The sequence below is a fragment of the Halichoeres trimaculatus genome, unplaced genomic scaffold (genome assembly GCF_033239565.1).
Source record: "Halichoeres trimaculatus isolate MK-OKI-2021-1 unplaced genomic scaffold, fHalTri1.1 fHalTri1_scaffold_83, whole genome shotgun sequence".
NCBI lineage: Eukaryota > Metazoa > Chordata > Actinopteri > Labriformes > Labridae > Halichoeres > Halichoeres trimaculatus.
In genome coordinates this window covers 20,816-46,998 of record NW_027437262.1, presented here as the reverse complement: position 1 = coordinate 46,998, position 26,183 = coordinate 20,816, and the positions used below count along the sequence as shown (strand labels likewise).

Sequence of the window (26,183 nt, the reverse complement as noted above, 5' to 3'; positions counted from 1 at the left end):
CATACACAGAGAGGGTCTTTCTGTTGCCATGGCGACCAGTATTCTGTGTCCCAGTGAAGTGAAGAGGGCCACCCATTCCTGCCAGTCATATTTGTTCCCTCCCCCTTCAATAAGAGCGCCCTCCACAGCCAGGAGTGTGACTTCATTTGGAGTTACACTCAGAAGTGAAGGGGTAGTGTGTAGGGGGTGGTTTGGGATTGAGCTCTTATCAAAGAGGCTCACCTGGTTTCAGCCTTTGAGATCTTTATACAGCTGGCAGTGCAGAGATGCATTTTGGTTTGGGGACTGCTGCTTTGCTGCTTCCCCTGGGATTTTGTTGCATTGGTCAGTCTGACCCCTGAAGTGGTCTACAAAGTCTTTATTAAGGGAGTCTGAGGGAGTGATTTGATCTCTGTTCAAAACAGACTGGATTCAAAGATCAACAGCACTGAAGAGGAATGACACATGGCTGTGTGGAAGCTGCTGGGTGAAGCTCTTCCATTAAAAAGCTTTTTCTTGGTAAACTTTGGAGCCACCACAGAGGATGTGCTGAGGAGTAAACTGCTTTGTTTGGAGGAGAAAATGGATTTACCCACAGTGTGTTAATGGTTGAGCTTGATGCCATTTAGAGGAAGGAAAAAAGCTTTTGTTGTAGGTGTGGCCTGCCCTCTTCCACAACAAGGCAGTGATGTGTACAGTCAGAATCTTGCAGAGAGTCTGAGGGACAGGGATCCTTAGTGACAGGAGACGTTCCACGGTCAGGATGTTTGCAGGGTTCCTCTTTCTGCTCCTCCTCACGGGTAAGCTGGCTCTCTTCTCTTTGAAGCATGCTGCTGTGGAGCTCTACATTTTGATTCCAACTATTCACAAACATTCATGCAGAGTTGATTTCATTGAAGCAAAGTATTGATGGTGTGTCAGTGAGCTGTGAGCTCTGTGAGCAGGAAAAGCATTGATTGTTGAAAAGAGGGGATGCATATGCAAAGATAGAATGTTTCAATCAGAAGCTGATCATGCTTTCTGTGTCAGGTGGAAGCAGCTCCAACCACACACAGCCTCCTGATGCTGAAGGTCCCTACAACCAGAGCCACTTGGACGGTATGTAGAAAGGGATTTTGTTTCTCAGTGGGATAAAGAATAATGACAGAAAAAAACCTGTGAACTCTTTCTGTGTCAGGTGAAAGCAGCTCCAATCACACTCAGTCTCCTGATGATGAGTACGACTCTGAGGAAGGTACGGACCTTTGTGTGTTTGTTTGTCTGTTAAAGTGAATGATAAATGGAGGTTATTGTTGACAGATTGGTGCAGACTATATTATAGGTTTATGTCATCTTGTTTGTTTCATAGCTGCTTAGTTTGCTCTTATATCAAACTGCCTGTTTGACCAAATGTGGTTTCTGATTGGCAGCTGGATAGTGTCACTGACACCACACACATAATGCAACAATAAATCACTCATTCATCTGAACCAGATCAAAAGAAAAGAGCCACAGGAGAGGAAATAACTTTCAATGGCAAAAGGATGGAAATACAACCTGAGGCATAGTATGTTTCCCTGTAGACAGACGGACGGACGGACGGACAGATTTTTTTTTTTTTTGAACCACTTTATTTGCTGCTCTTACTCAATTTACCCAAGTAATTCAGTTCAACTCAAAATTATTATTTCAACAAACTTTCTGTTGAAATATTGAATAAATAAATAAATAAATAAATAAAAACATCATAGTTTTAGCACATTCCCAAACTTCAGGTCACCGTCTGCCACATCACTCAAAATGCCCTTAAAGCACCACATGGTCCTGGAAGAGTCCAGGTCTCCTGGCTGTCTATAAAAGCTGAGGTCAAGGTTGATCCTGGACCTGATGAGACCCTCACACAGTGACTGCAGAGATGTTCTCCACCCCCTCCTGCTGAACCTGTCACAGACTGAGGAGGGAGAGGAGCTCTCACCGGCTCTGCGTTAGTTTCAGGCAGAAGTGGTGGAGGGACAGACTAACCTGCACTGTGTGTCAGATACAGATAAAACATTTTCAATTCTGCAAACTAGTGCACTTAAAAACTGATCCCATTAACTTTATTCGTGGTTGATTTGGTGCCTGGACAAGAAGTGTGTCAATGAGTTTTATGATTACTTGTACCACAAGACGAGCGGGTTGTTTGTGATCCCATGTAAATGAACACAATTTAATATGAAACGGTCACTTTTTCACACACAATTCACGTTTACATGATAAGATTATGAGGAGTGAAATAATCATCTTCACAGTATATTTTGTAATCAATACGGCTTCCTTAAAAAATCCTGGCTCAAAGTTTGATTTAGCATCCTCTGAATGTTCTCTGCGGAGACTTTATCATGGACATGGGGGTGTATTAAAAACTGATAACAGCCTTGTTACGACCCTGGCTCAGGGGAGGCAACATAGGAGACATTAAGTGAAGTTTCAACAATCATTTATTACAAAAAACTGAAAGAAAAGACCAGAAAGGATTCAGAGGAGCTGCTGCCTTGCTGCTGATCCTGGCTGCAGTGTGAGAGAGAGTGTGGGAGGAGCCAAGCAGTGGCTTTTGAAGCCAGCTCAGAGGTGCCAGGGATCAGGAGCGAAGCAGGTATGGAGGTCCAAGGTGGCCTCAAGATAAAACAGAAACAAAACATTAGTGGCACATAACAGCCTCTCTATTTTTTATTTTTAAAACCCATAGAGTAATCTTTTTTTATTTATTTTATGGAGAAATCAGCTGACAGCTCTCTGCTCTTTTATAAGTGATGTATGTGAAAGCTTGACAGAAGAGGAGTGAAATGTTAGAACCACTATTGTTTCATATCTAATTTAACTATTAATATTTAAATATTTCTCTTTAAACCTCTGTTTTTCTGTCTGAAAATGATTTACGCTCATATGATCTAATAATGACATGAAACCTGCAAACACAAACTCAGACCTGGTGTGGGATTTGAGCGTACCCTACACTCACGTTCAGATTGATAAATGAGGGCCGCTGTGTGTCATGGACTAGAGAAACCAGTTGTCCTCTGCCTGCTGAAGGGGCAGCTCTCACTGAAAGATGGATGAGGTTTTTTTTTTTCTTAGTTTATTTATTTTAACTTTTTTTTTTTTTAATTTATGTTGCAACAAAATAAAAGTACAATATAAAAACAACACAAATCTCAAACAAATGAAAAGGAGCAAAAAAGAGAAAAAGTCTTATTGTATCTGCCCCTTCATTCATTCAATGTTAAACACATGATTAGATAAAAACAAAAATACTGTCTTCCAGCATGCCTTTCAGCTTTGCCTTCATTCTTTTTTGCAGAAAGAAGACAGGCAAAGCAATTTACAACCTAAATGCAAATTTACATCAAACAAAAAGAAAACCCAACAAAAAAAATTTAAAAAAATCGTATCATGGTTGTCAGTAATATTTTGGTGGTTTTATTCTTATTTATTGACTTATTTATTTATTTATTTTAAGTTGAAAGTTTAAGAATATCTTTCATCCCTGTATTTGTTTATGCATGTATTGTGAAGATACTGAATGATTTGGTTTCCTTAGAGTCCCTGTCCTGGTTGTTCCATAAAGAGAAACCTTTAACTGTAATACTGTGCTCCTTTAGCGTGGTTCTGGATCTTGATTTTTTAAATATTTCTAATCCTTTTAACTTGTAATGCTTTCTCCCTTTTTAAATTTGTACTGAATGTTTGATGGTCAGAGCTTTTTATTAGCTTTTTACATAAATTGTAGCATGTTGAAATCTATGATTAAGCTTCAGCAACTGTAACTTAATGAATACTGGGGTTTAAGGGAGCTCTGTATGGACTTCTGTTAATATTCCTTATTGCTCTTTTTTGTAAAATGAAGTTTGGCAGGATGGAAGTTTAACTTGCAGTTCCTCATACTTCAAAACAGTAGGTCAAGTAAGGAACAACCAACCAGTTATATAAAAGTTGCAAAGCTCTGTTATCAAAATGTGGCGAGTGGAGGAGGTGAAAGAAACCAGCCTAAACACGCACACACACACTCTCTCTAGAGTGGACGGGGTCTGAGTTTCCCTTAATTTACTTTTGATAATAGAGCCAGGCAACGCCACCCTTGGACTTGCACCCAGGGAAAGGGTTCACTTTCACTGATGATAGGCACACAGGTCAGTCCACAAAGAGGAACCAGAGACGTGGTTCACATTAGAAAGTACACAGAAACTTTATTTTTCAAACAAGAACAGATTAAAAGGTTTAATTTATAAAAAGCACCCACACACTCCAAAAGACAAGAAAACAAGGGAAAAAGGGGACCTGGCAGGACTGGGCTCACCAGTGGGCTGGATTGGGATGTGACGGGGAAGGGAACACCCAGTAACTTGTGAAAAACACACACTGAACTGTGCAAAAACTCAAGAAGAACCACACCACACACGAGGAGGGGGAGCACCACCACCAGGAACCCAGGACCACCACCACCAGACTCCAGTCCTATAAGGAGAGGGAGAGAAAATTAATTCAATTAACACAAACCAAAAACCCAACTAACCCACAAATAAATCAAAAATACATTTAAGGCCACCAAAGGTAACTGCTAAAGTAGCCTGAACACAACTACTACACTGGATAATAAAGAAATAACAGAAAACAGATAACTGAACCAAAATTACTTTACCACAAATAAACAGTCAATACCACATTACCCTTGGGGTACCCAAACCAACCCTCAGAAATAACTGTTATTCACAAAAGAAACAAACCAAAAGAAATAACTGTGTCCAAAGTTCTAATATGACAACAAAAGAATTAAGGCACAAGGAAATAAGCGAATAAACCAAAAGGGGAAAAAGGAAATATCAAACCAGGAAGAAAAGGAGACAGAAACAAAATGACTCAAATCAGTGCTGAACCAAAATCCAAAAGAAGAAATCCAAATCAAATTAATTAACTCACTTTCACACACTTAAAACAAATAGGCCCAGTTGTTCTGAGCCAAGTTAAGTTCGGCTGAGAGAGCACAAGTAAGGCCCAGACTCAGCAGGCTCAACGACAATTAAGTTTGGTTCTGGGCAGGATACACATATGACTCAGGCAGCCAAACCCAGGTGTACCATGGCCCAGCCGAGTCAAGGCAAAACATATAAAGCAAAGCAAAGTCCAGTAATACCAGGCGGCGTAAGGCGAAGCCACGTTAGGCAAAACAGCAGTGCTTCTTGGTGATCACTATAATGATCTGATCAGCTGATAATCACATGAAGTGAAGCTCACAAAGTGAGCTCCTGCTCAGCCCAAAGCAGAGTTGAGAGAGAGCGCAGGGAAACCCCACAAACTGCTTCAAGAGTGTCTAGCTCAGTGGTTCCCAACCTTTTTTGGGCTGTGACCCCATTTTTACATCAAAAGTTTCGGGCGACCCCAGACACCTAAAACAAATGATTGTTTTTGTTCATGTAATAGATTTCGATATATATATATATATATATATATATATATATATATATATATATATATATATATATATATATATATATATATATATAGAATAGAATAGAATAGAATAGAATAGAATAGAATAGAATAGAAAATACTTTATTTATCCCCGAGGGGAAATTCAGGAGTCACCGCAGCATTTAAGAAAACAAAAGTAAGAAAGAGTATAGAAAGTACAAAAATGTCCATAAGAAATTAGATGACGACATCCCGTCCACCACTCGTCCACCACTCTCCAGCCCAGCCAGTCTCCACCTCCACAGGGTCCAGGACTGAGCCTCCCCAGCAGTCTGTTCAGTCTCTGTCTCCTGGATCCTGTCTGCTCACAGCAGGCGAAGCTCCTCCGATGTGTTGCGGCGTCCGATGTCTGCTCCATCAGCCACGTCCGTGAACAGCATGATGCCGCTGGGTTAGCACAGCTAGCTCATCCATCCCCCGGAGCGAGATCCCACGTTCCCAACTACGATGGATGGAAGGACAGGTCCATGTCGTCACCTCCCAGCTCACATCCGAGAACCAGCACGTCGTCCTCACCGCCTCCTCCTCAGCTCGAGGGAAATCATCAAGCCCTACACTAGTTAGCATTGACATGCTACAGGCTGCTAACAGCTAATTTCGCATGTAAACAATGCAGCCATGGTTACATGTAGGATCTCCAGACAAACACAGGAGAAAAGTAGTAAAAAATACCGCCGAAGACACAAAAAGTTTGGTGTCCGTGACCGACAATGAACCATACAAAGTGATGATCCACTCCAAATACAAAGATGACGAAAAAGAGACGAAAAAATTACAAGAAACGGACAAAGACGAGAGAGCTGCTGCAACAGGCAGCTACTTGGGTAGCGCCAAGTATATATATATAAGTATATATATATATATATATATATATATATATATATATACAAAAACACCGTTTAATAAGGCTCTAGTTCTCATTGTGTCTCTCCGTCCTGGCAGACTACCTGTGTTTGTTTATATCTGTCAAGCTGTGCGTGCGGACTGATACACCAAGGGGCGAGCGCCTCGTAGCCAGGTAGCCAGCTGCGGTAGCACTGTTTTACGACACAATGAGAACTAGAGCCTTGTTAAGCGGTGTTTTGTGTGAAAGTAACGCACTGAAAATTCTCTAAATAAAGCGTGAATGCAGACCAATATCAGATTTTTTCAGTGGGAGTCTGTTTATTTGTGTTTTTTTGTTTTCAAAGTAATGTGGTGTGGTGGGGAGAGCGCATCTCATGTCTGACGTAACATCCAGTAGAGAGGGTTAAACTTGTTTTATTATTATTAGTAGTAGTTACATAATAGTAATTATTATAAACGAAAATGTTTGGTGTTTTAATTTAAATGAAATATACGGGCCTATTCAATCATTAATAATATATATATATATATTTTTTTTTTTTAATTTTTATTATTTCTTTTTTTTAATGAATCAACTGCTGGAAATTCCAGGCGACCCCATTTGAATTCCAGGCAAGCCCACATGGGGTCGCCTGGAATTCAAATGGGGTTGAAAAAGACTGGTCTAGCTGCAGACCTCCACTCTCAGCCGACTTGTCTTGGATACTCTACACCTCCATCGTCAGAAGGAAGTGATGTCATATACTCCTCCACTGTCAGAAGGAAATGACGTAATACTAAGGAAATGAAAAGAAAACGCTCCAGATTATTGTCTTAAAAGTTAATTTGGGCAGACATGCGTATTTTTCTGCGTGTGTTGCATTAAAATAAGAGTTACAAAATGCAGGTTATGAGCAAAGCAACATAAGTGCGTGAGCTCCTCCGTTTTATGCAATGATCCTGAGCGTTTTCATTTGAGATGCACAATTGTTTTATTTGCCTGAGAGTCCTATCACAACCTTTCTTTTACATAACTGCTGTTGTAACTGTACAACGGAGATAGCAGCATCAATACAAGGTTTAAAGATATTAATTTATCATATTCAACACATAAAAGTAAAATAAGTTCAAGTCTGTTTCATTATTCATATTTGTTTATGTGATACGATTAGAGTAATTTCAACAATCCAATGGCCCTCATTTATCAAACGTGCGTATGCCTGAAAAATGAGTGTACGCTCCTTTCCACGCACAGATTGGCATTTATCAATCTGAACATGGGCGTCGTTCATGCCAGTGGAGAGCCGGGTTGTGCCGAGGGAAATCCATCTGTGAAGGAGAATTATTAGATCATATGAACAAAAACATTTTCAGAATTAAAAACTCATGTTCTTAGATTATTTAGATTTAGATCCTTGAATTAGATATGACATCAAGAATGCTTTTAACTGCTCACTGTTATTCCGCCAATCTATAAAATACTTCGCTATGAAAGAACAGCAGGAGCTGTCAGCTGATTTCTACGTTTACAAAAAATGTTTCCTCGATCGGTTTACCGAAAAATGTGTAAATAGAGAGGCTGTTATAAGTTTTTAATGCACTCCCATGTCCATGATAAAGTCTCCGCAGAGAACATTCAGACGACGCTGGATCAAACTTTTAAAAAAGGTTTTTATTTTAAGGAAGCGGTATTGATTACAGGATTTACCGTGAAGATGATGTAAATGATAATATTGTAAGGATCAATATATTGATCCTTACGAAGGACGTTCATTTACATGAGATCACAACCTATGTGCTCGTCTCATGGTACGAATAAATCTCTGGACTACCTGTGTGTAACTGCGCACGAATGACACACTTCAGCTCCACTCCCTCCTCAGTCTGTGACAGGTTCAGGTTCAGGCTGGAGTCTGCAGCTTCTTTAAGAGCTCAAACACATCTTTGAAAGACAACTTTCCACGTTTCTGGTCCTGAATGGAAACAATAACCAATATTGTGGCTTCTAACAGTCAGACAACAAGGATTACTTAACCAAGGTGTAAACAAACGATGTGTAAATTAAATGTTTCAAACTCAGATGTATTCTAGTTTGTCACATCCACGCTGCTGAATTACTGCAGTGATTTCCTTGCAGATGATTTTTTTTCTGATTCGCTCTATTTTCCGACTGTTGAACAACGCAGCAACGTGTCATTTCCTCTCTACCTCTGCTGCTATAGCGTTGCCGATTACAGGCATGGAGAAGTTCCTTTTTCCCCGTAATGCGTCCTTCCATGGGTGCTTCTCAAAGCTCCAAAGTTCCATCCACGCCTCCTCCACTCGCCTCCTCCACTTGCGTCTTAGTCCCGCCCACCAGAGATGCATGCCGGAGACGCGAGGAAACGAAGAGAGGAGAGAGGAGACGAGGAGGTTCATTTTATGAGCGTCACATGAAGCGACGTATTTTAGTGATGACAGCATCACAGCTGGATAAACCGGTCCGAACGCACGGGAGAAACTAAATTAAGGAAAATAATGTAAACAACAGGGCGCTCGACCACGGAAAATTCATATTCACTTTTAAATCAGTTTAACATGAATATGTTCATGAATGAAAAAGAAAAATGTCACGTTTTCCCAGGCCCAGAGTGATAGTTTTTAATTCTTATGTTGGGGCCACTTTGTGTTCATAAATAATGTGTTTATTCTGCTATAAGCACTGCTTAGCTCACTGGTGGGACAGGAGGAGAGAGAAGCAGAGCTGTCTGCAGCGGTGCCTTTCATCCATTACGCGCACGCAGAGGGACAGAGGTGAAACTGTTGCTGTATCAGCCAATAATGGCATGATCTCACACCCATCACTGAGAAAACAACAGTTTGCTACTGTATGAAAATGGCGTGGTTATGTGTTATTTTTAAAGGCATTATTGAACTGGCTGGAGTGAGCCAGTGGAGCGCGCAGTCAGCTGACCCGGAGCCTTTCAGTTTCACTTTAAGCCTTGTTGTCTGTTGTCCGGTCTCTGGGGCTCTTTCTAATTGTCTGTTGTCATCCTCAGTGAGAATGAATGTTGTAATCATCCAGATAAATATCAAACATGTTTGAAAATTATCGGGGCAGCTCCGACGAGTCTGTGAGACGATCGTGGGGCTAAAGATTCATCTGTCAACCGCTCACACTAGAAGATAATCTTTGCCGAACGTCGGGGCTGATTTAAGTCTCCGACCAGATTTTTTCCCTGATTGTGGGGAGGACCGAATCTGGGTTAAATCGGGGCGAGAATCCTGAAGTGCGAGCCAGGCTTTACACTTAAACAGCGTATCTTGCTCCATGGTGCTCACGTTTCACACATGTGGACAGCTGACGCTTTGTGGCCGGCTCTGATACGTTACAAGGGGGCGTGTCTGTCAGTGAAAAGACTTCCGCGAAGCCTGCACTTGTGTTTCCTCGATTATGCCTCCTCCAGCTCAGTCTCCTCTCTTCTCTCTCCTCTCTCCTCCGAGCACATTTGGCACTTTGGAATGTCCTCCAATATGGCTGCTCACAAAGTACTTCCGGTGTCGCGGAGGAGAGAGGAGATAGGAGACTGCATTTTTTTGGCACATTGGGAAGCACCCCATGTCGTAAATTCCGTGGGTGCGGCCAGGGCCGGTCCGTCCTACAGGCGAAGCAGTTTCTTGCCTGGGGCGCCAGGTGTGCTTGGGGCGCCTCACAAAAAAATAAAAAATAAAAATAAGAATATTTGGGCGCCCAGGTGCCCCCCTCCTTTTCTACACAATGAACAAATAAGCAAGAATCAATACACTTTTTATTTACAATATTTCATCTGGCCTGGCTGATGCACTTGAACAGAGACACGATGCTGCTGCTGCTTGCTTTAGTGGGGGGGGATATGTCTCTGCACAACTGGCAACCGCAGCCCAATCAAGACGTGCGCGTAAACACAACTACATGGGGTACGTCTCAAAGCTCCAAAGTTCCATCCTTCCTTCCTCCACTTGCGTCGTTCTCTTGCGTCTTAGTCCCTCCAACCAGAGATGCATGGGAGAGACGCGAGGAAATAAAGAGAGGAGAGAGGAACGGAGGAGATTCGTTTTTAGAGCAATGGGACATCCTCTCCTTCGGAGCGTCACATGAAGCGACCAGTTTCAGTGATGATGGCATCAGCTGATCACCTCTGGATCATCTGTCAGTCAGCTCTAACAGCTGTTTGTGCGTCTGGGCACGTGCGCTGTAATAACTCTGATCAAACAGAAACAGTAACAGAGATTTGTCTGTTCCTTTAACCAGTTAAACACACACGTAACCATAAAGAAAACCTGCTCTCTGTATATTCTGTGTGCTGTTTAGAAGCTCACGGATCACTTTTCCGGTAAAATGCGTAATTGTGAGATTATTTATGAATTATTTATCCTTTATCTTGAGCCAATCTGATCGTGAACTCTGAAGCTTCAGAGTTCACGATCAGATAAAGTGGGTTATATTACTATCAATATGACCCACCTTATTGTGTCTCAGGAAGATATTATTGATCAGTCAGTTTTCTGTATTAATCCTCTGATTATATTGATTTGATGATGGTTGTGTTCAGTGTTTTGTGCTCTAAACTCACAGCGAACCCTTTAATACCAGATTTATGATCAGTTTCTAAATGATCCTCTGTGCCCGTCCTCAGCTCGTCTTTTCTCTCATTAAACTCCGTTGTGTTTGTGAAGTTTCATGTGAAGTCTGAGCTGCTGCAGCGTCCAATCAGAGAGTGATATTCCATATGGGGGCATGTCGGTCAGTGAAAAGACTTCCGCAAAGCCGGCTCTCGTGTCTCCTCGATCATAGCTCCTCCGATCAGTCTCCTCTCTCCTCTCTCCTCTCTCCTCTGAGCGCAATTATCGCTTTGGGACAGTCTTCAAAATGGTGACTGGGAAAGTACTTCCGGTGTCGTGGAGGAGATAGGACGGAGGAAGCACCAAGTTAACGCATTGAGACGCACCCTATGTTGGTGCCGCTGCCGCCGCGCATATCATATCAGGCAGACAGGTAGCGTTCTTTAAAAATGAAAAGGCACAAACCCTCAGGTGCGCAGGGCAGAAAACGGAGAAAAGAGAAGGAGGAAAGGAAAGCCCAATTAAGAGGTAAGCTATGTCAACAAAGCGCTGTTTTGCGTTTCTGTGTTATTTTAGGCTGACAGGCGCTAACGCTAGTGTTAGCTAAGTAATAAAGTAATAATAAAAGTAGTAAAGCTAAAGGTAAAGCTAGCTAGATAATGCAATGTTATGATGGGCTATTGATAGATTCATACAGATTGAGATGAATGCTCATTCCTCACGTTTGGGCTTGGTAGTAGTTTTATTACTAAAAACTAGGTTACTACTTTACACCTGCATTGCAGAGGTACAAACCCAAACCCTTGTCATCATGCTTGCCTTGAGTCTCAAAATTAGTAGCAGGCTGCCCCATTATATCAGTGATAATGTGACTACAATTATCAATTACAAAAATGATTTAAATTGTTTGTACTGTGCAGCTATACATGCTTTTGCTAGGCTAATAACTGTACCTGTGTTCGTACAGACACACTCAGCAAATTCTTGAAGCCCCCAACTCCTGGAGGAGAAGGGACTTCTACACCACTCTCTGAAGCATGTAAGTAACTCCAGCCAATTATTTGTGGTCTCGTGTAATTGATAAGTTGGTGTAGTTTACAGTTACACCTTGCTATTACATGTAGGATTTAGTCAAATTTAATAAATTGTATTTGTTTTGTTTATGTGCAGTAACATTACTGTACACAAAAGACAATGCAGTGGTGTAAGAGCATGAATGTGCTTTGTTTACAGCTGCACCTTCAGCTCCAACATCCCCAACATCCAGCACCTCCTCCACTGACACACACTGTGCAGCTCCTCTAGCCCAAACATCTGGTGATCTCCCATCTACACCACTCTCTGAAACATGTTGTTCAACCAAATGTTTGTTTTATTATTTTAACATTATACATTTTATTTTATCATCCGTGTTTAAAGGAGTAAAACTGACTTTGATGTGATACAAAGAGTATTGAATAGCACCTTTTCTATGCATACAAAAATGTTTACTGCCACTAGGACTGGCTGACTTTGTTAGTAATTTTGTTAAAACTTCACTATATGACCTCTATAAATGTGAATGAGACATCCAATGCACAATTATCTTGTTTGAAGACTGTTTTAGCATTTTATTTGTATTTTTTTCTCCTACCTCCTTAAAGGAGTAAAACTGACTTTGTTATATGAGCCAGAAAATAAAAAAAACATGTTTGTGTTCTTTAATTCGTGGTGATGTCTGAGTAATGTTTGTTGGGGGGGGGCACCCAGGGGGGGCACGCAAATGCCAATCTCGCTGGGGCACCAAAATGTGTAGGACCGGCCCTGGGTTCGGCCAGCTTTACCTTGAATAATTAGGGGCGTGCTATGTAACCGGTTGTTTTCAGACGCCGCATTTATCAACAGCTGATCAGGCGTACGCCGTGATTGGTCCTGGTATGCACGTTTCATAAATCACACGTGAACATTGGTAAACTGATTTTTACACCCAGATCTGCGCAAATTCTCACCAAGATTGATAAACGAGGGCCAATAGGATTGTCTTACGTCAGAGGAGCTGGAGGTGGAATAGCCAATCAGACATGTAATACTGAAAAAAGGGAACAGTTTTACGTCGCATCCGTCTCACATTGGAGCTGGCTTCCGATTCGTTGGAGCAGCCGTTAATCGGCTGAGAGTGGAGGTCTGCAGCTGGACCCTCTCATTTATTTTGGATTTCATTTTAAATTTTTATTGTTTGTGTTTAAATCTTTACATGGATCAGCACCTCAGTACCTGACCTTTTAAATATTTACACTCCACCGCGGTCCCTGAGGTCTGCTGATCACCTTCACCTTGTGGTTCCAAAAGCCTGCTTGAATACATAAACATGAAAATAACGACAACATGAAAACCTGTGAACTCTTTCTGTGTCAGGTGGAAGCAGCTCCAATCACACTCAGCCTCCTGATGATCAGTACGACTCTGAGGAAGGTATGATCCTTTATTTGTTAAAGTGATTCATAAATGAAGGTTATTATTCAAATTTTATTGTATTACATACAGACTGTTTTATGTAATCTTGTTCACAGTTATCAAGTTTTTGATTAATTCCCATGACATTTAGCTCGTTTGACCAAACACTGGAGCTGAATGAAAAACTTAATGTTCAGTCATTTTCTTTGAATTAAAGCCACAAGCTGCTCTTCTGTTCAATCTTCCTCTTGACTCTGGGTACAGCTATGTTCACACACTCTGCCATGCTGAGTTGGAAAAGAAGTCACTGTATGCTTTGTGACTCTTCTCAGTCATTAGTTACTGCAGTTCACAGAACTGTTTTATTCAAACCAGGAACAGGAACATAAAGTGACTACTCTCCAGTTTACAGTCAGACTTAATGACTGCTTCTTTTACAGGGAAATTACTGTTTTAATGAAAATGTCTTGTCTTCTCTGTAGGTGATTGGCCAGATCATTGTAATTATACCAACATCGTAAATTACTTTCATTTATCGGACAAAGTCAAGTTTTACTGGACCCGCCCAACCAAACATATCAGGAGCCCCACAAATGTAATGCTGTTTATAAACCTCTACAGCATTTTAGACGTGGTAAGTGTTTTTAACCTTCAATTAATTTTTTTTTTGTCTTCTGCCGAAGCCATATTACTGCTTTATGGATTAATGTCTGTGGGAGTAGATCTCAAACTGACTCTGTGTTTAGTTGGACCATGGACCAATGGATGAAGTCCAGTTTCTAGACCTCAAGTTATCCACTAATTTCAACACAGCAGTCATTCTTTCTCATCAGTCAGTTTGTCTTTCCTTTCTTTTGTCTCTAACATAAATTACTTGTGAATTATTTTAGAAAGACTCCCTAACCCTAACTTTCTTCAGTTCCCAAAAGTTTTCAAGGATCTCCATTACAGAGTAAAGTCTGTTTTATTGATACAGTGATTTCCTCTGCAGAGTTATGTCTGTTTTCATGAATGCAGTGATCTCCTCAACAGAGTCATGTCTGTTTTTAATGCAGAGCTGCCTGAGGTCCATCTGGTCATAGTTTTGGTTCTTGTCCCTGTTGTTCAGAGGTTTCTCCAGATTCTCTCATCCTCTCATGATATCATGTTGTGCAGATGATGAAATCCTCTCTGGAGGCTCATTTTTTTCGACTCACTCATGTGACTAACCTGTTGATAATGACACATAGTTTCTCCTGCTTCTTCTTTGACATGACTCAGCTTTTTCAGAATTTTGTTGTTGCTAATGTTTTTTTTAAAGCTGTTGCTGGCATTTATGATAATTAAATGTAGGTTTATCTGACCTTTGAGGCTTGATCAGGACTTTCTTGTTTCTCCTCGTAGAAAGAAAAGGAACAGGAATTAGTTTCTTACTTTTGGATGATGATGGTGAGTTCACTCTAAAGACTTTTTGTTTGACTTTTTGGTCTTTTTTGTTAAAAGACCATATGACTCAACTAACTGAACTTTACATCTTGTTCTTTTAAGTGGTGGGAAAATAAATTTATCAACTGGAAACCGAGGGATTTCTGTGAGACCTACGAGATCACTGCTCCTACTGAGCTGTTGTGGAAACCAGATTTAACCATTGAAGAGGTGTAAGTTTGTCTTTCTGTCCTCCACAGCAGAAAAAGCTCTGTGCACAAGGCTTTCTGACCAAACTCTTTCAGTTTTCGTTACAAACCTTTGTTTTCCTTTAAAACATTCACTGTGTTGGTATGTATGTATGTATCATCAGACAGTTCCTCATGCTCCTCACTAACCCCAATACCCTGACCCCTCTGAGCCTATTCAGGCCAGAGAGTAGTTCTGACTGTCCCCCTAGAGTTCAGGTGCCTCTGGAACATCACTTTCTGAGGGTGCTTTTCAACCAAAAGGACCAAAAACATAAATTCCCCCTTGTTGTCTGCATTTCCTCAGCAGCTTTAGTCTCATGAAGATTAAACAAACCAAAGCAGTGCTGAGAAGCGATAAAAGGGACTGCACTGCACCCCCAAACCAGCAGAGGGCAGTAAGAAAAAGACAAAGGCCATACAACAAAGATGACACAATTGGTGCGTCTCTGGGTGCGTCTCAAAGCTCCAAAGTTCCATCCTTCCTTCCTCCACTTGCGTCATTCACTTGCGTCTTAGTCCCTCCCACCAGAGATGCATGGGAGAGACGCGAGGAAATGAAGAGAGGAGAGAGGATGGAGGAGATTCGTTTTTAGAGCAATGGGACATCCTCCTCCTTCAGAGCGTCACATGAAGCGACGTGTTTCAGTGATGACGGCATCAGCTGATCACCTCTGGATCATCTGTCAGTCAGCTCTAACAGCTGTTTGCGCGTCTGGGCACGTGCGCTGTAATAACTCTGATCAAACAGAAACAGTGACAGAGATTTATCCGTGTTTTTAACCTGTTAAACACACACGTTACCATGAAGAAAACCTGCTCTCTGTTTATTCTGTGTGCTGTTTAAAAGCTCATGGATCACTTTTCCGGTAAAATGCGTAATTGTAAGATTATTTATGAATTATTTAGCCTTTATAGAGCCCATCTGACTGTGAACTCTGAAGCTTATTAATGTAACCCACCTTATTGTGTCTCAGGAAGATTTTATTTATCAGTCAGTTTTTTGTATTAATCCTCTGTTAAATTGATTTGATGATGGTTGTGTTCAGTGTTTTGTGCTTTAAACTCACAGCGAACACTGTATTACCAGATTTATGATCCGTTTCTAAATGATCCTCTGTGCCTGTTTTCAGCTCGACTTTTCTCTCATTAAACTCTGTTGCGTTTGTGAAGTGTCATGTAAAGTCTGACCCGCTGCAGTGTCCAATCAGAGAGTGATATTCTATATGGGGGCGTGTCTGTCAGTGAAAAGACTTCCCCAAAGCCGGCTCTCGTGTTCCTCGATTATAACTCCTCCGATCAGTCCCCTCCAGCCTCTCTCCTCTCTCCTCTGTCGCTTTGGGACAGTCTTCAAAATGGTGACTGGGAAAGTACTTCTGATGTCGTGGAGGAGATAGGACGGAGGAAGCACCAAGTTAACGCATTGAGACGCACCCTCTATGGGCCCCCTACACACTCCCCCTCCATGACGGAGTGCACGCCGTCACAGAGTCACACTCGCAGCTGAATGGATGTCTTTAGCTTTATGCCCTTCTACAGTTTGTGAGATATCACTGTTCAAGCAACATGATGATTAAAGCGTTCTCACAAGAGATAAGCACATGATGTGGCAACTCAGAGTGCGCTGCAGTCACAGATTCCACCTTTTTTTTTTTTTTTTTTTTGTAAAAATGTCTACAACGTCTTCATACCTCAATCTTCAGACATGATTTACCGCCTTCCTCCTTCATTTGGAATCCTTTCTTAACTCTTCTGAGAGACAGTTTTTGCTCAGAGAGCTTCAGTCTGACAGGAGTGTAGGAAATCTTCCCATCTGCTACAAGGTGAATTGTCTGCCCTCCAGGACATGATTGTTCTCTCTGTACCCCGTTTTTAACTCGCTCATTTTTAACAGTACAGGCTTAAAATGCATATATGTGTATCAAAGCCTTGTGCTATTCACTGCATTGCCATAAAGGTTTTTGCTCTATAACTGCAGTTTAAAATCTTGCAAAATCTGCCTCTCATACGGTCAGGACCTCACCTAGCTGCAAAAACAAGTATAATTTACACACACACACACACACACACACTCACACACACACACTCACACGCACACACACACACACACACACACACACACACACACACACACACACACACACACAAAAGAATGATCAAATTTCACTGCACAAGTGCAGCTGAGACTTGGAGTAGGGATGGGGCTTAGCAGCCAATCAGAAGCACTCTCTCTCTATCACAGCACATTTTAGGCGTACATGAAATTGATAAGTGGCCATTAATCCAAGTGTATCTGTCTGCGGCTTGCAAGACAGAGGCCTGTCGTGTAGTGGGCGCGTCGTGTAGTGGGCGTGTTGTGTAGCGATGTAAAGACTACACGACACGCCCACTAGATAAGACGGAAATCACGGAAAACCACGCGAGACACTGTTAAAGGTTAAAAAAAGGAAGAAGACAAAAAATAAGAATGAGCCAAGGTTTATCAAGATTATCATTATTATTATGTAAAGAATTGAAAAGACATATTTCTGTGTGTGCTGCAACATTTAATAACTTTAATCTTCTTTTTGGACAGTGAATTGAAAATGATAGAAAAAACCCTGGTGGTATAATGTAGTGGGAGTGTCACGTAGTGATGTCAATACATGACACGCCCACTATACTGTTCTTAAAGAGATATGAGCCCGGGTAGCATTTAAACTTTGAATGTTCTGCTCTGCTTTTACACTCAATACCGTTTTGCTTGTTGCCTTATAATGAATTGATTTTAAAGCGTTGAAATGTTAATATTCTTTGACTCTGCCACAAAATAATGATAATAATTAAAGAAACAACTCGGGACAAGAATTAATTAGCTAAAATACAAACATATATGTATATATATATTTATGTATGATAAATGTATACATATATATATTTGAGATTATGAGTTCATTATTGTGTGGAACCGTGGGAGGAAGCTGGAAGAGAGCGCATGCGTCCAGGCAATTTCTGGACGCAGGGATGCGGCTCTCAATGTTTTCAGTGAAGCTTGTAATATTTGTTCCCATTTATTAGTGCGATGGCTCTGTGAAATGTAAAACTTGCATGTTGCTATGCAAATAATAAAAATGCAACATGTTTCAAAGCTTCCCAATCTATATTTTATATCATAAATGGCTGAGAAAAGCCTCAGAAGAGAGGGCTCTTTCCATTTTCAGCTGGAAACTTTTTAATTTGAGTGCTGCCTCCCCTGACAGGTGCTGCACCAGGGGGTTTTTTTCATCATTTTTCAATTCACTGTCCAAAAAGAAGATTAAAGTTATTAAATGTTGCAGCACACACAGAAATATGTCTATTCAATTCTTGACATAATAATAGTGATAATCTTTCCATGGCTCATTCTTATTTTTTGTCTTCTTCCTTTTTATAAACTTTCAACAGTGTCTCGCGTGTTTTTCTGTGATTTCCGTCTTATCTAGTGGGCGTGTCGTGTAGTCATTACGTCACTACACGAACGCCCAGTACACAACATTTCTCCATTATTCCAGTGCTGCATTTGTTGGAATTTCCAAGTTCCGAGTGGGAACACCCAACTGAATGCCCCCCACCAAGGTCAGAATTTCCAACTTGGAAGCTGGAGCACTCACACTATCCCTGAGTTCTAAGTTGGATATTCTGAGGTTCCAGGGTAAATAGTAACTAAGCTCCTGTTAGATTCTCTTAATTTTAGAATTTCTGACTAATGTTTGTTGCAATAAGTCAGCCATGTATATAGTATTATTTAATGTTGATATACAGAAATACTACTGTTATGGCAAGCAACTGGAATGCTAAACTCGGCGGTGACGCCATTCCCACTCCAGACTTTCCAGTTCTGAATACAAATGCAGCATAAGTAGAGTACGTGGAGCAGAGACTGGGGGGTGGGGCTGAGCTGCCAATTTGAAGCACTCACTCCCATTTCACAGCCCATGTGACGCATGCATGAGAACTGGGAGTTGATGCTGGCTAATTAAATATTCAAGAGGAAGACACGTAGTTGGAGCTAGTAAGCGCTTAAAGAGTTTTGTACAGAAATATGTGGCTCCACTCTTGCTCTTGTGAGACGTGATTCAGGACCAGTGTTTGTGTTTTTGACTGTTTTGCTGTTAAATGCTGGTTGTGGTAGGAGTAGGTTGTGAAGCTTGGTCAGCCACAACAGCCTTGAATAAACTCTGGACCTAACTTCACATTTATTTAAATCAGTGGTTTTCAAACTGTGAGGCCCGCCTCCCCTGGGGGCTGCTAAAGGGTCCAGGGGAGGCCCAAGAAGAGAAACTACATGTCTGAATTAGCACTGAGCACAAAAATTATGGAAACAAATGCACTGTAGTTTCATCATTACTTTCCCTGATGCTGTCTGCATGCTCGTCTCTGTGTGTGCGTACACACGTTTGTTTATCCTTTGTGTGTATCGGGGTGGAACATTGCCATGCGCTTTGTAGAGAGCGGAGGAGAGTTGTGAACGCGCAACCATGCAGGCAGCTACAGGACAACTGCTCTGCTCTGCAACCAAACAGGACACTCACGTATCCCTCAGGGGCATGTGTCCACAAACACACACTAATGTGAACATATGAACTCAGCTAAACGATGTATGGCGAAATGTACTTCTTAAGAGACCTCTGGAAATGTTGCCGTTGAGCCTTTTAGCAGGTCTCATATATCAATTTTGGGGTCTCAGACCCCTACGTATTTTGCACAATGGTAACGACGGATATTTAAAGTTGGGTTTTTCTTTCACCAGATTCTCCAAGGCCACAGTGTGTACCTTGTTTACTGTGAATTTGTAATCTTTTGGCGTTTGAAAAGCTGTACTAAACAGTCTTCTTAAACAAGAGTTTTGCAGATGCTAAAAGCAGCTCTGTGTATGATTGATCTGTAATTGAATGATTTTTTAATTCCTGAATTTTGATTGATCTTTTATTCTCTTTTGCAGTAGTGGACATGCTTTCTTTCTTGGCTCAAGAGCTTTCATCTAATTTTATTTTAATGTTTGATGTTCATGAAGTCATCATGATAAATGAACATATAGGCATTGAACGAAATTCATCTAATTCCTACCCATTTCAGCTAAAATTTGGGGGACTGGTTTAGAACAGAATTTATAAAATAAACATTCATATGTTTTGTGGTTCCAACCAGAGTGGAGTGTTTATTTATTATAAGTAGTTTTTGTTTTATTTAAAAAGGGGAGGCCCCTACGACCTCATGTTCTCTGAAGAGAGGTTCACTGTCTTACACTTTGAAAACCCCTGATTTACATGATAGATAGATAGATAGATAGATAGATAGATAGATAGATAGATAGATAGATAGATAGATAGATAGATAGATAGATAGATAGATAGAATACTTTATTCATCCCCAAAGGGAAATTCATGTTGTTTGGGCTCATCTTCCAAAGATTAAAGAATTAAAAACTCTGATGGCTGCAGGGAGGAACGATCTTGATGTATTTTTCTTTAGATATTTCAGACCAGTAAAATCCTTAAACTGTATATTTATAACTGATGTGGTAGCCCTACAGCACTATTGAGATTCTGAAAGGTTGTTTTTGTTAGGACAGTTTCTGCTGCTGTCACAGCTAGCAGGTGGTAGTGGAGGCTGCTATTTCACTGATTCTTCTTTTTTCATGAGGAAAGGCAAATTTCAATCTACCCTTAAAAGGAGAAGAGCTCTAAAGACAAAGAGGATTGAACAGGTCTGAAAGGATCCACTAAAAGCAAGAATGTGGATTATCAAGCCAGAGCAGAGATCTACTGGTGTTTCAGTTCCAAAGGTCCCCCTTTGAACTTGTAGGGAGATCTTATCTAGGTGACAGACTGGTGACACTTTAAGCCACATCCAGAGTTTACCAGGACACAGGTCTGTAACAAGACCCTCTGCACCTGTCCTCTCTCCATGTGTCCATGCTGCTGTCTGAGGTGTTAGGGCTCAGTCTGTGCCGTCAAAGTGTTTTTATCGTTTTGTCACTGAGATGAGCTCAGAGCTTCATTTGACTCAAATGATGAACTTTTTGCCTTCATTTCAAGCAGAAACACAAAGAGAATTTTTCAACACTTTGAATCTACAGCATGCTTTTAGAGTCACTTGTTTTTTGTCTCTTTCAGAACAAACAAAGATAAGCTCTTTAACACTCAGTATCTCACCATGAGGTTTAATGGATGGATAAATCAAAAGAGTGGCATGGTGCTGGTCAGCACCTGTAAGATGGATTTCTACAGATTTCCCTTTGACACTCAGATCTGCAACTTAACATTCAAGTCAATCCAACATGAGCGTGAGTATAACTCTGAATGTTTGTGTTTTTAACATTAAATCTCTGATTCTTGGGATCAGGGACCAAACATGCTCCACATTTGACTTTTTGATTCTCATGTCTATTATTTATTACAACGAGCTGTTTGTTTGAGCCTAATTACGACTGTGTGGGACCTTTAGACATGTAGAAAACACATTTCTTTCATCCATTTTACAGTTAGAGATATTTCCATCTTTTCATCTTCATTATCATTTGACTTAAAGTCACTTATTGTTTGTTATTTCTTTAAGGGTAGAGTAGGATTAAGTTTTATTTTCTGGCTGTTTTTGATTCAGAGACATTAGAACACTTTTTAACCCTATCAGCATCCAGCTGGCCTCCATCACACTAAAGATGACAGGGACTATATTTTAGCTGTGAGCTGAGCGCTGCAGATATTTATCTTTTTGTTAGCTGGTGTCATGATCCTGGCTGTTGTGGAAGCTGCTCTCTCTCTCCTTTCCCCTCCCCTCTCTGTGGAGCTGCTTAGAGGTTTCCTGCGGCTGCACTCTGCACACCTGTCTCGAGTTGGGTGATTAGGAGCGCCGGCACTTAAGCTCTGCTGGAGGAATGGGCCGGCCAGTTGATTCCTGCTCTCACCGTGGTAATCAGATCGATATAGTATCTCTTGTGTTTTTGTGCATGTGTGTTTTTTGGATCTCTTGGGGACTAACCCTTGTATGTCTCTCTTTCCAGTGCCTCTAAGGATCACCCCTACAGCTGCTCACCGACAGCCACACTCTCCATCTCACCATCTAAACCTAATCTCTCAATAAAAACCCTCAAACCTGTTTTTGCCTCAGTCCCCCTTCGGGTCCCAGAAAACCCTGCTGGTTTACAAACCATCACAGCTGGCTTATAACTGAAACTAAAATCTCAGATTTGATTTGATCCTAAAAATGTAATGATGACGTTGACATATCAAAGCTGTGACAGATGGCTGAACATTGATCAGAGCAGTTAACTCTCTGTTGAATTAGCCATGAACAAGAAGTGTTAAGAGAGCCTTCATGGTTAGAGATAATTGTGGCAGTTTGATAACTCAAAGGTTTCTAAAAGATCCAAAGAATCTGATGGAGTTTACAGAGAGTGAGGACATCACTTTGATAGTATTGATAGAGAATAATCTCTAAAGTTCTCTCTACATTCTGTTCAATCTGTGACTGACCCTCTTCTTTCAACTGCTCAACTTTCTCATTCACTGACAGACAATTTCAACACTTTTTACAGGGACGCTCTAAGTAGCTCTGAGCTACCCTGGGTCACATGCTACTTGGCTCCGATTGGTTAAAGGTCTGTCCAGTTGCTTCCATCACTTCCTCCTGCAGCCATTTCTGATCCCCTCTGGGAAAAAAAGGACAAAAATGAACACATCAGGAACAGTTCACCAAGGTCAAAGGGTCTGGAGTCCCTGGGCTAGTACAGGACTTCATGACACCAAGACCAGATACCTTGTCTTTGTTAGAACTGGAAGAAAATACTCACACTTGTCTCTCTTTCTCTATCATCAGTGGGACAAATACAGCTTCGTTCAGGTATCCCCAATGGATACATGTTAAAGGATACTCGTGCTTACATGAAGACTGAGTCGGAGTGGCTTCTCATGAACGTAACCGTGGAAACTACAATGGTCTTTAAATTTAACATTCCCTCAAGCATGCTGGTTTACACAGTGAGTACCAGCAGCAGGAGTCTGTACGCGCAAGCGCACACACACACACACACACACAAACACACACACACACTAACACACACTAACACATTTTCATAGAGCCCATTGGTCCATCTCTTCCAAACAGGCCAGACTCTATTCACATGTTGATTCTATTGATTGAACAACATGGACTGCTGCAGAGCATTAGCTTGTTTGGATCAACACACACCTGTTCAGCTCCCCTCATCCTGAACAGCTCCAGTTTTTCTTCTTTCCACTAGTTTGGTTCCAAACACTGATGTTGCTTTGAAATGGCCAAACTGTCCCCACTGCTTACTGATTTGAGTGTAGTTCAGTCTATAAAGAGAGAAACAGTGAGCATTAAACAAAGACTTTGACTCTATGATAACCTGTATGATGCTAACCTGCTGATTTGACAGCTCATTGATATGCAGTGGGCACAAAGACTGTTGAGCTTTCTTAACTGAAGTGTTGGAACAAAAAGACCAACCTGATCTTAACCATGATTTCACAGATGACTATAAAGAGGCGTTCAGTCCTCTATGTGGCCAACTTCATAGTCCCCGTCCTGTTCTTCCTGTGTCTGGACTTGGCCTCCTTCCTGATCTCAGAAAGTGGAGGTGAGAAGCTGAGCTTCAAGGTGACTGTGCTGCTGGCTGTCACAGTGATGCAGCTGATTCTGAATGATATTCTGCCTTCTTCTTCAGACAGGATCCCACTCATAGGTAAAGGAGCTCAGAGTCCTGCACTAACTGATGGATCTTAAGCAGCACCTACTAACTCACTGTGAGCTCACTGATTGCTTTGCTCTTTCTGTCACTGCTTTCTTCTTTCAGCCGTCTACTGTATCGGGGTTTTTACTCTGATGATGCTGAGCCTCTTGGAGACCATTTTGATGATGTACCTGATGGAAAAGGACCATGTGTCCCAGGACCAAGAGGCAGATAAAGACCAAAGCCTGGGTGAGGACTACAGGGACCAAGCAGGAAAAGTCCACGAGTGCTTCAGAGGTGAGATTCAGCTCAACTAACATCAATATTAACAGAAAGCTTTCTGACTGAAAGGAGGAAACAGACAGCTGCCTCATTTGTGGAGCAGCAGAGTCTTTCTCCAGATCTTCCTCATGTAGAATCTATCATTTCAATTTGTTGTCTCTTTGTTCAGGCTCTAAGCTTTCCCATGTTTCTTTACAGACATGAACAAATCCATTCCTTGTGTGCGTGTCTTTGACCAGTCCCCTGCTGGGATGCCTCCTGAGCTGCTGCCAGAGGTGAAAGAGGTCAGCATAAAATTGTATTTCTGTCAAACTGCTGTGATCCTTCTCTGCTCCATATTCTCTTCATCCCATAGATCCAGAGCCCCTAGAACAAACCCTGACTCAGCTTTAGGTGACAGAAAGAGAGCAGACGCAGAGGGCTTTGAATGCGGCTCTTGGTTTGTTGTTGCTAACAGAGGGAAGTTTGTACATTTTGCTCATGGAGCTCATTTCCAATCAGGGTTGAATCATTTGGGGTGTAACTGTCTGAGTCATCTGAAAGCCTCAGAAAGGCTGATTTGACACTTTCTTCCTTTATTCAACACCTCCCCCCATCAGCAGCTTCTCAGACAGAATATTAGGTCCACTGTTGACTTTCAGTTCAATGACTCCTCTTTTCCATCTTCTTCTTCCTCTAACCGCTCTAATACACCATGGTATGTTTTTGTTTTTTCAGGGCAGCAGCAGCCAGCTGACCCAGGAGATCCAGGACTTACAGAATTTGAGCGACGAGCTGAGGGAGGTTTTGAAGACAGTGGTTCTGCTTCTCAGCAGCAGGAAGGAAGAAGAGGACCCTGGCTACTGGACCAGAAAGACCAAAACACTGAACCGGATTTACTTCATTGTTTATCTCCTAGCTGCCAGTGTGTTCCTGGGATCTGTGTTTTCAGTTTGGCTCCATGAAGACCACCAGAACATCTAAAGAGTGAAACCAACAGTACAGAGAGTCATAGAGTCCAGATGTTCAACAGGTCAGAGTTAAAGGCTTGATTTGGAGGATCAGTCCTGCTTCCTTAAAGACCCTGTGAGGACTCTAGACCTGATCCTCAAACAGTCTTGCTCTTTTCTATTTGCCTGTTGGTTATTCAGGAGTTCAAAACTGGTCATTTCTAAATTTCTAATGATATTTCTCGGTATCTGTGGCTGCTTCAGATTTTCCCCAGAGAACACAAATTCACGGACCACACAAAGACCAAATGTCCCTTTGATGACTAATAGGGATGGGTACCTTTCACATTTAAAATGAGACTGTACTGATGCCAGTACCTGGCAATATTTTTCATCAGTATATAACCTTCCAATTTTGTGTTTATGTCTTGTATGGAAAATCACCTACTCTTTCACTCTTCACAGTCAAATGGATGCATTTAAGTACCTAAACATGGTCCTTTTGGGTTTGTGTGAGTCGGTATCCGGTACTTTTGACAGAATTCGGTCAGTACCTATAAAAGTACCTGAATGGCGGGCTTGGCAGGCTGTGAAAACAATTTCCCAATTGGAACACTAAAGTTATCTATCTGTCTATCTTATCTATCTAATATGGTACCCATCCCTAAGGACCACTAAATGCACACACTAACAAGAGCCACGTCTTTACCACAATGGCTGAGGATGCTTGTGGGACAGAGTCTTTATTTTAAAACTATAAAAGGATAAATGCATTGATGAATTGAAAGTGAAACTTATTGTAATAAACTGGATAAATGGAATAAAAGAACATACCAACCCACATAAATTGACTAACCCACCCAAGATCTCTGGGGCATTGACCACAATATAGGGGAGACTGGGGACAGTTGCAGCAAGGACGGTTGCAACAAGCCTTATTTCTCCAATCAGAAACATGCTAGAGTGATGACACTCACACTGCACATGCTCAGTTAGACCCTCTACCCACCAAGGAGAGAGAGGCCATATTGGGCATCTGGTCCTGCTTCTATCAAGTAAAGTTGTTTTGGAATAATGAAAGTAGCTTTTTTCATGAGCTGTTTTTTAGTCATACTGTCCTGACCTTATGTATGAATGAATCCAAACCTTTCTAGTTTGAATCACTTTTTGTTGACTATTAAATGACATGGTGAGCATGTGTCAATGTCAATGTGGCTAGCTAGCACACAGCGTTTTGTCATGACTGGTACCATGGGGACAGTTGCAACTGTTGCAACTGTCCCCATGCTGTTAGGTTAGTCA

At 41.4% G+C, this 26,183-nt stretch overlaps 1 protein-coding gene across 6 annotated transcripts; it reads left to right on the top strand.

The window, feature by feature from the left end:
• Window positions 1-635: 635 nt before the first annotated feature.
• Window positions 636-25,891, top strand: LOC141786746 (5-hydroxytryptamine receptor 3A-like). Of its 6 annotated transcripts, XM_074665266.1 has the most exons (16): window positions 636-779; window positions 1,009-1,077; window positions 1,157-1,213; window positions 11,840-11,911; window positions 12,106-12,189; window positions 13,267-13,323; window positions 13,788-13,939; window positions 14,689-14,733; window positions 14,833-14,942; window positions 21,092-21,261; window positions 22,794-22,954; window positions 23,472-23,577; window positions 23,665-23,682; window positions 23,794-23,967; window positions 24,151-24,236; window positions 24,670-25,891. In XM_074665266.1, the coding sequence occupies exons 1-16, from the start codon at window positions 743-745 to the stop codon at window positions 24,913-24,915; spliced, it is 1,644 nt and encodes a 547-aa protein (XP_074521367.1). In that variant the 5' UTR covers window positions 636-742; the 3' UTR covers window positions 24,916-25,891. The 6 variants fall into 6 exon arrangements, with proteins under 6 accessions (XP_074521367.1, XP_074521363.1, XP_074521364.1 ...); XM_074665262.1 differs by having other exon boundaries at window positions 23,472-23,682; XM_074665263.1 differs by lacking the exon at window positions 1,157-1,213 and having other exon boundaries at window positions 637-779; window positions 23,472-23,682.
• Window positions 25,892-26,183: the final 292 nt, after the last annotated feature.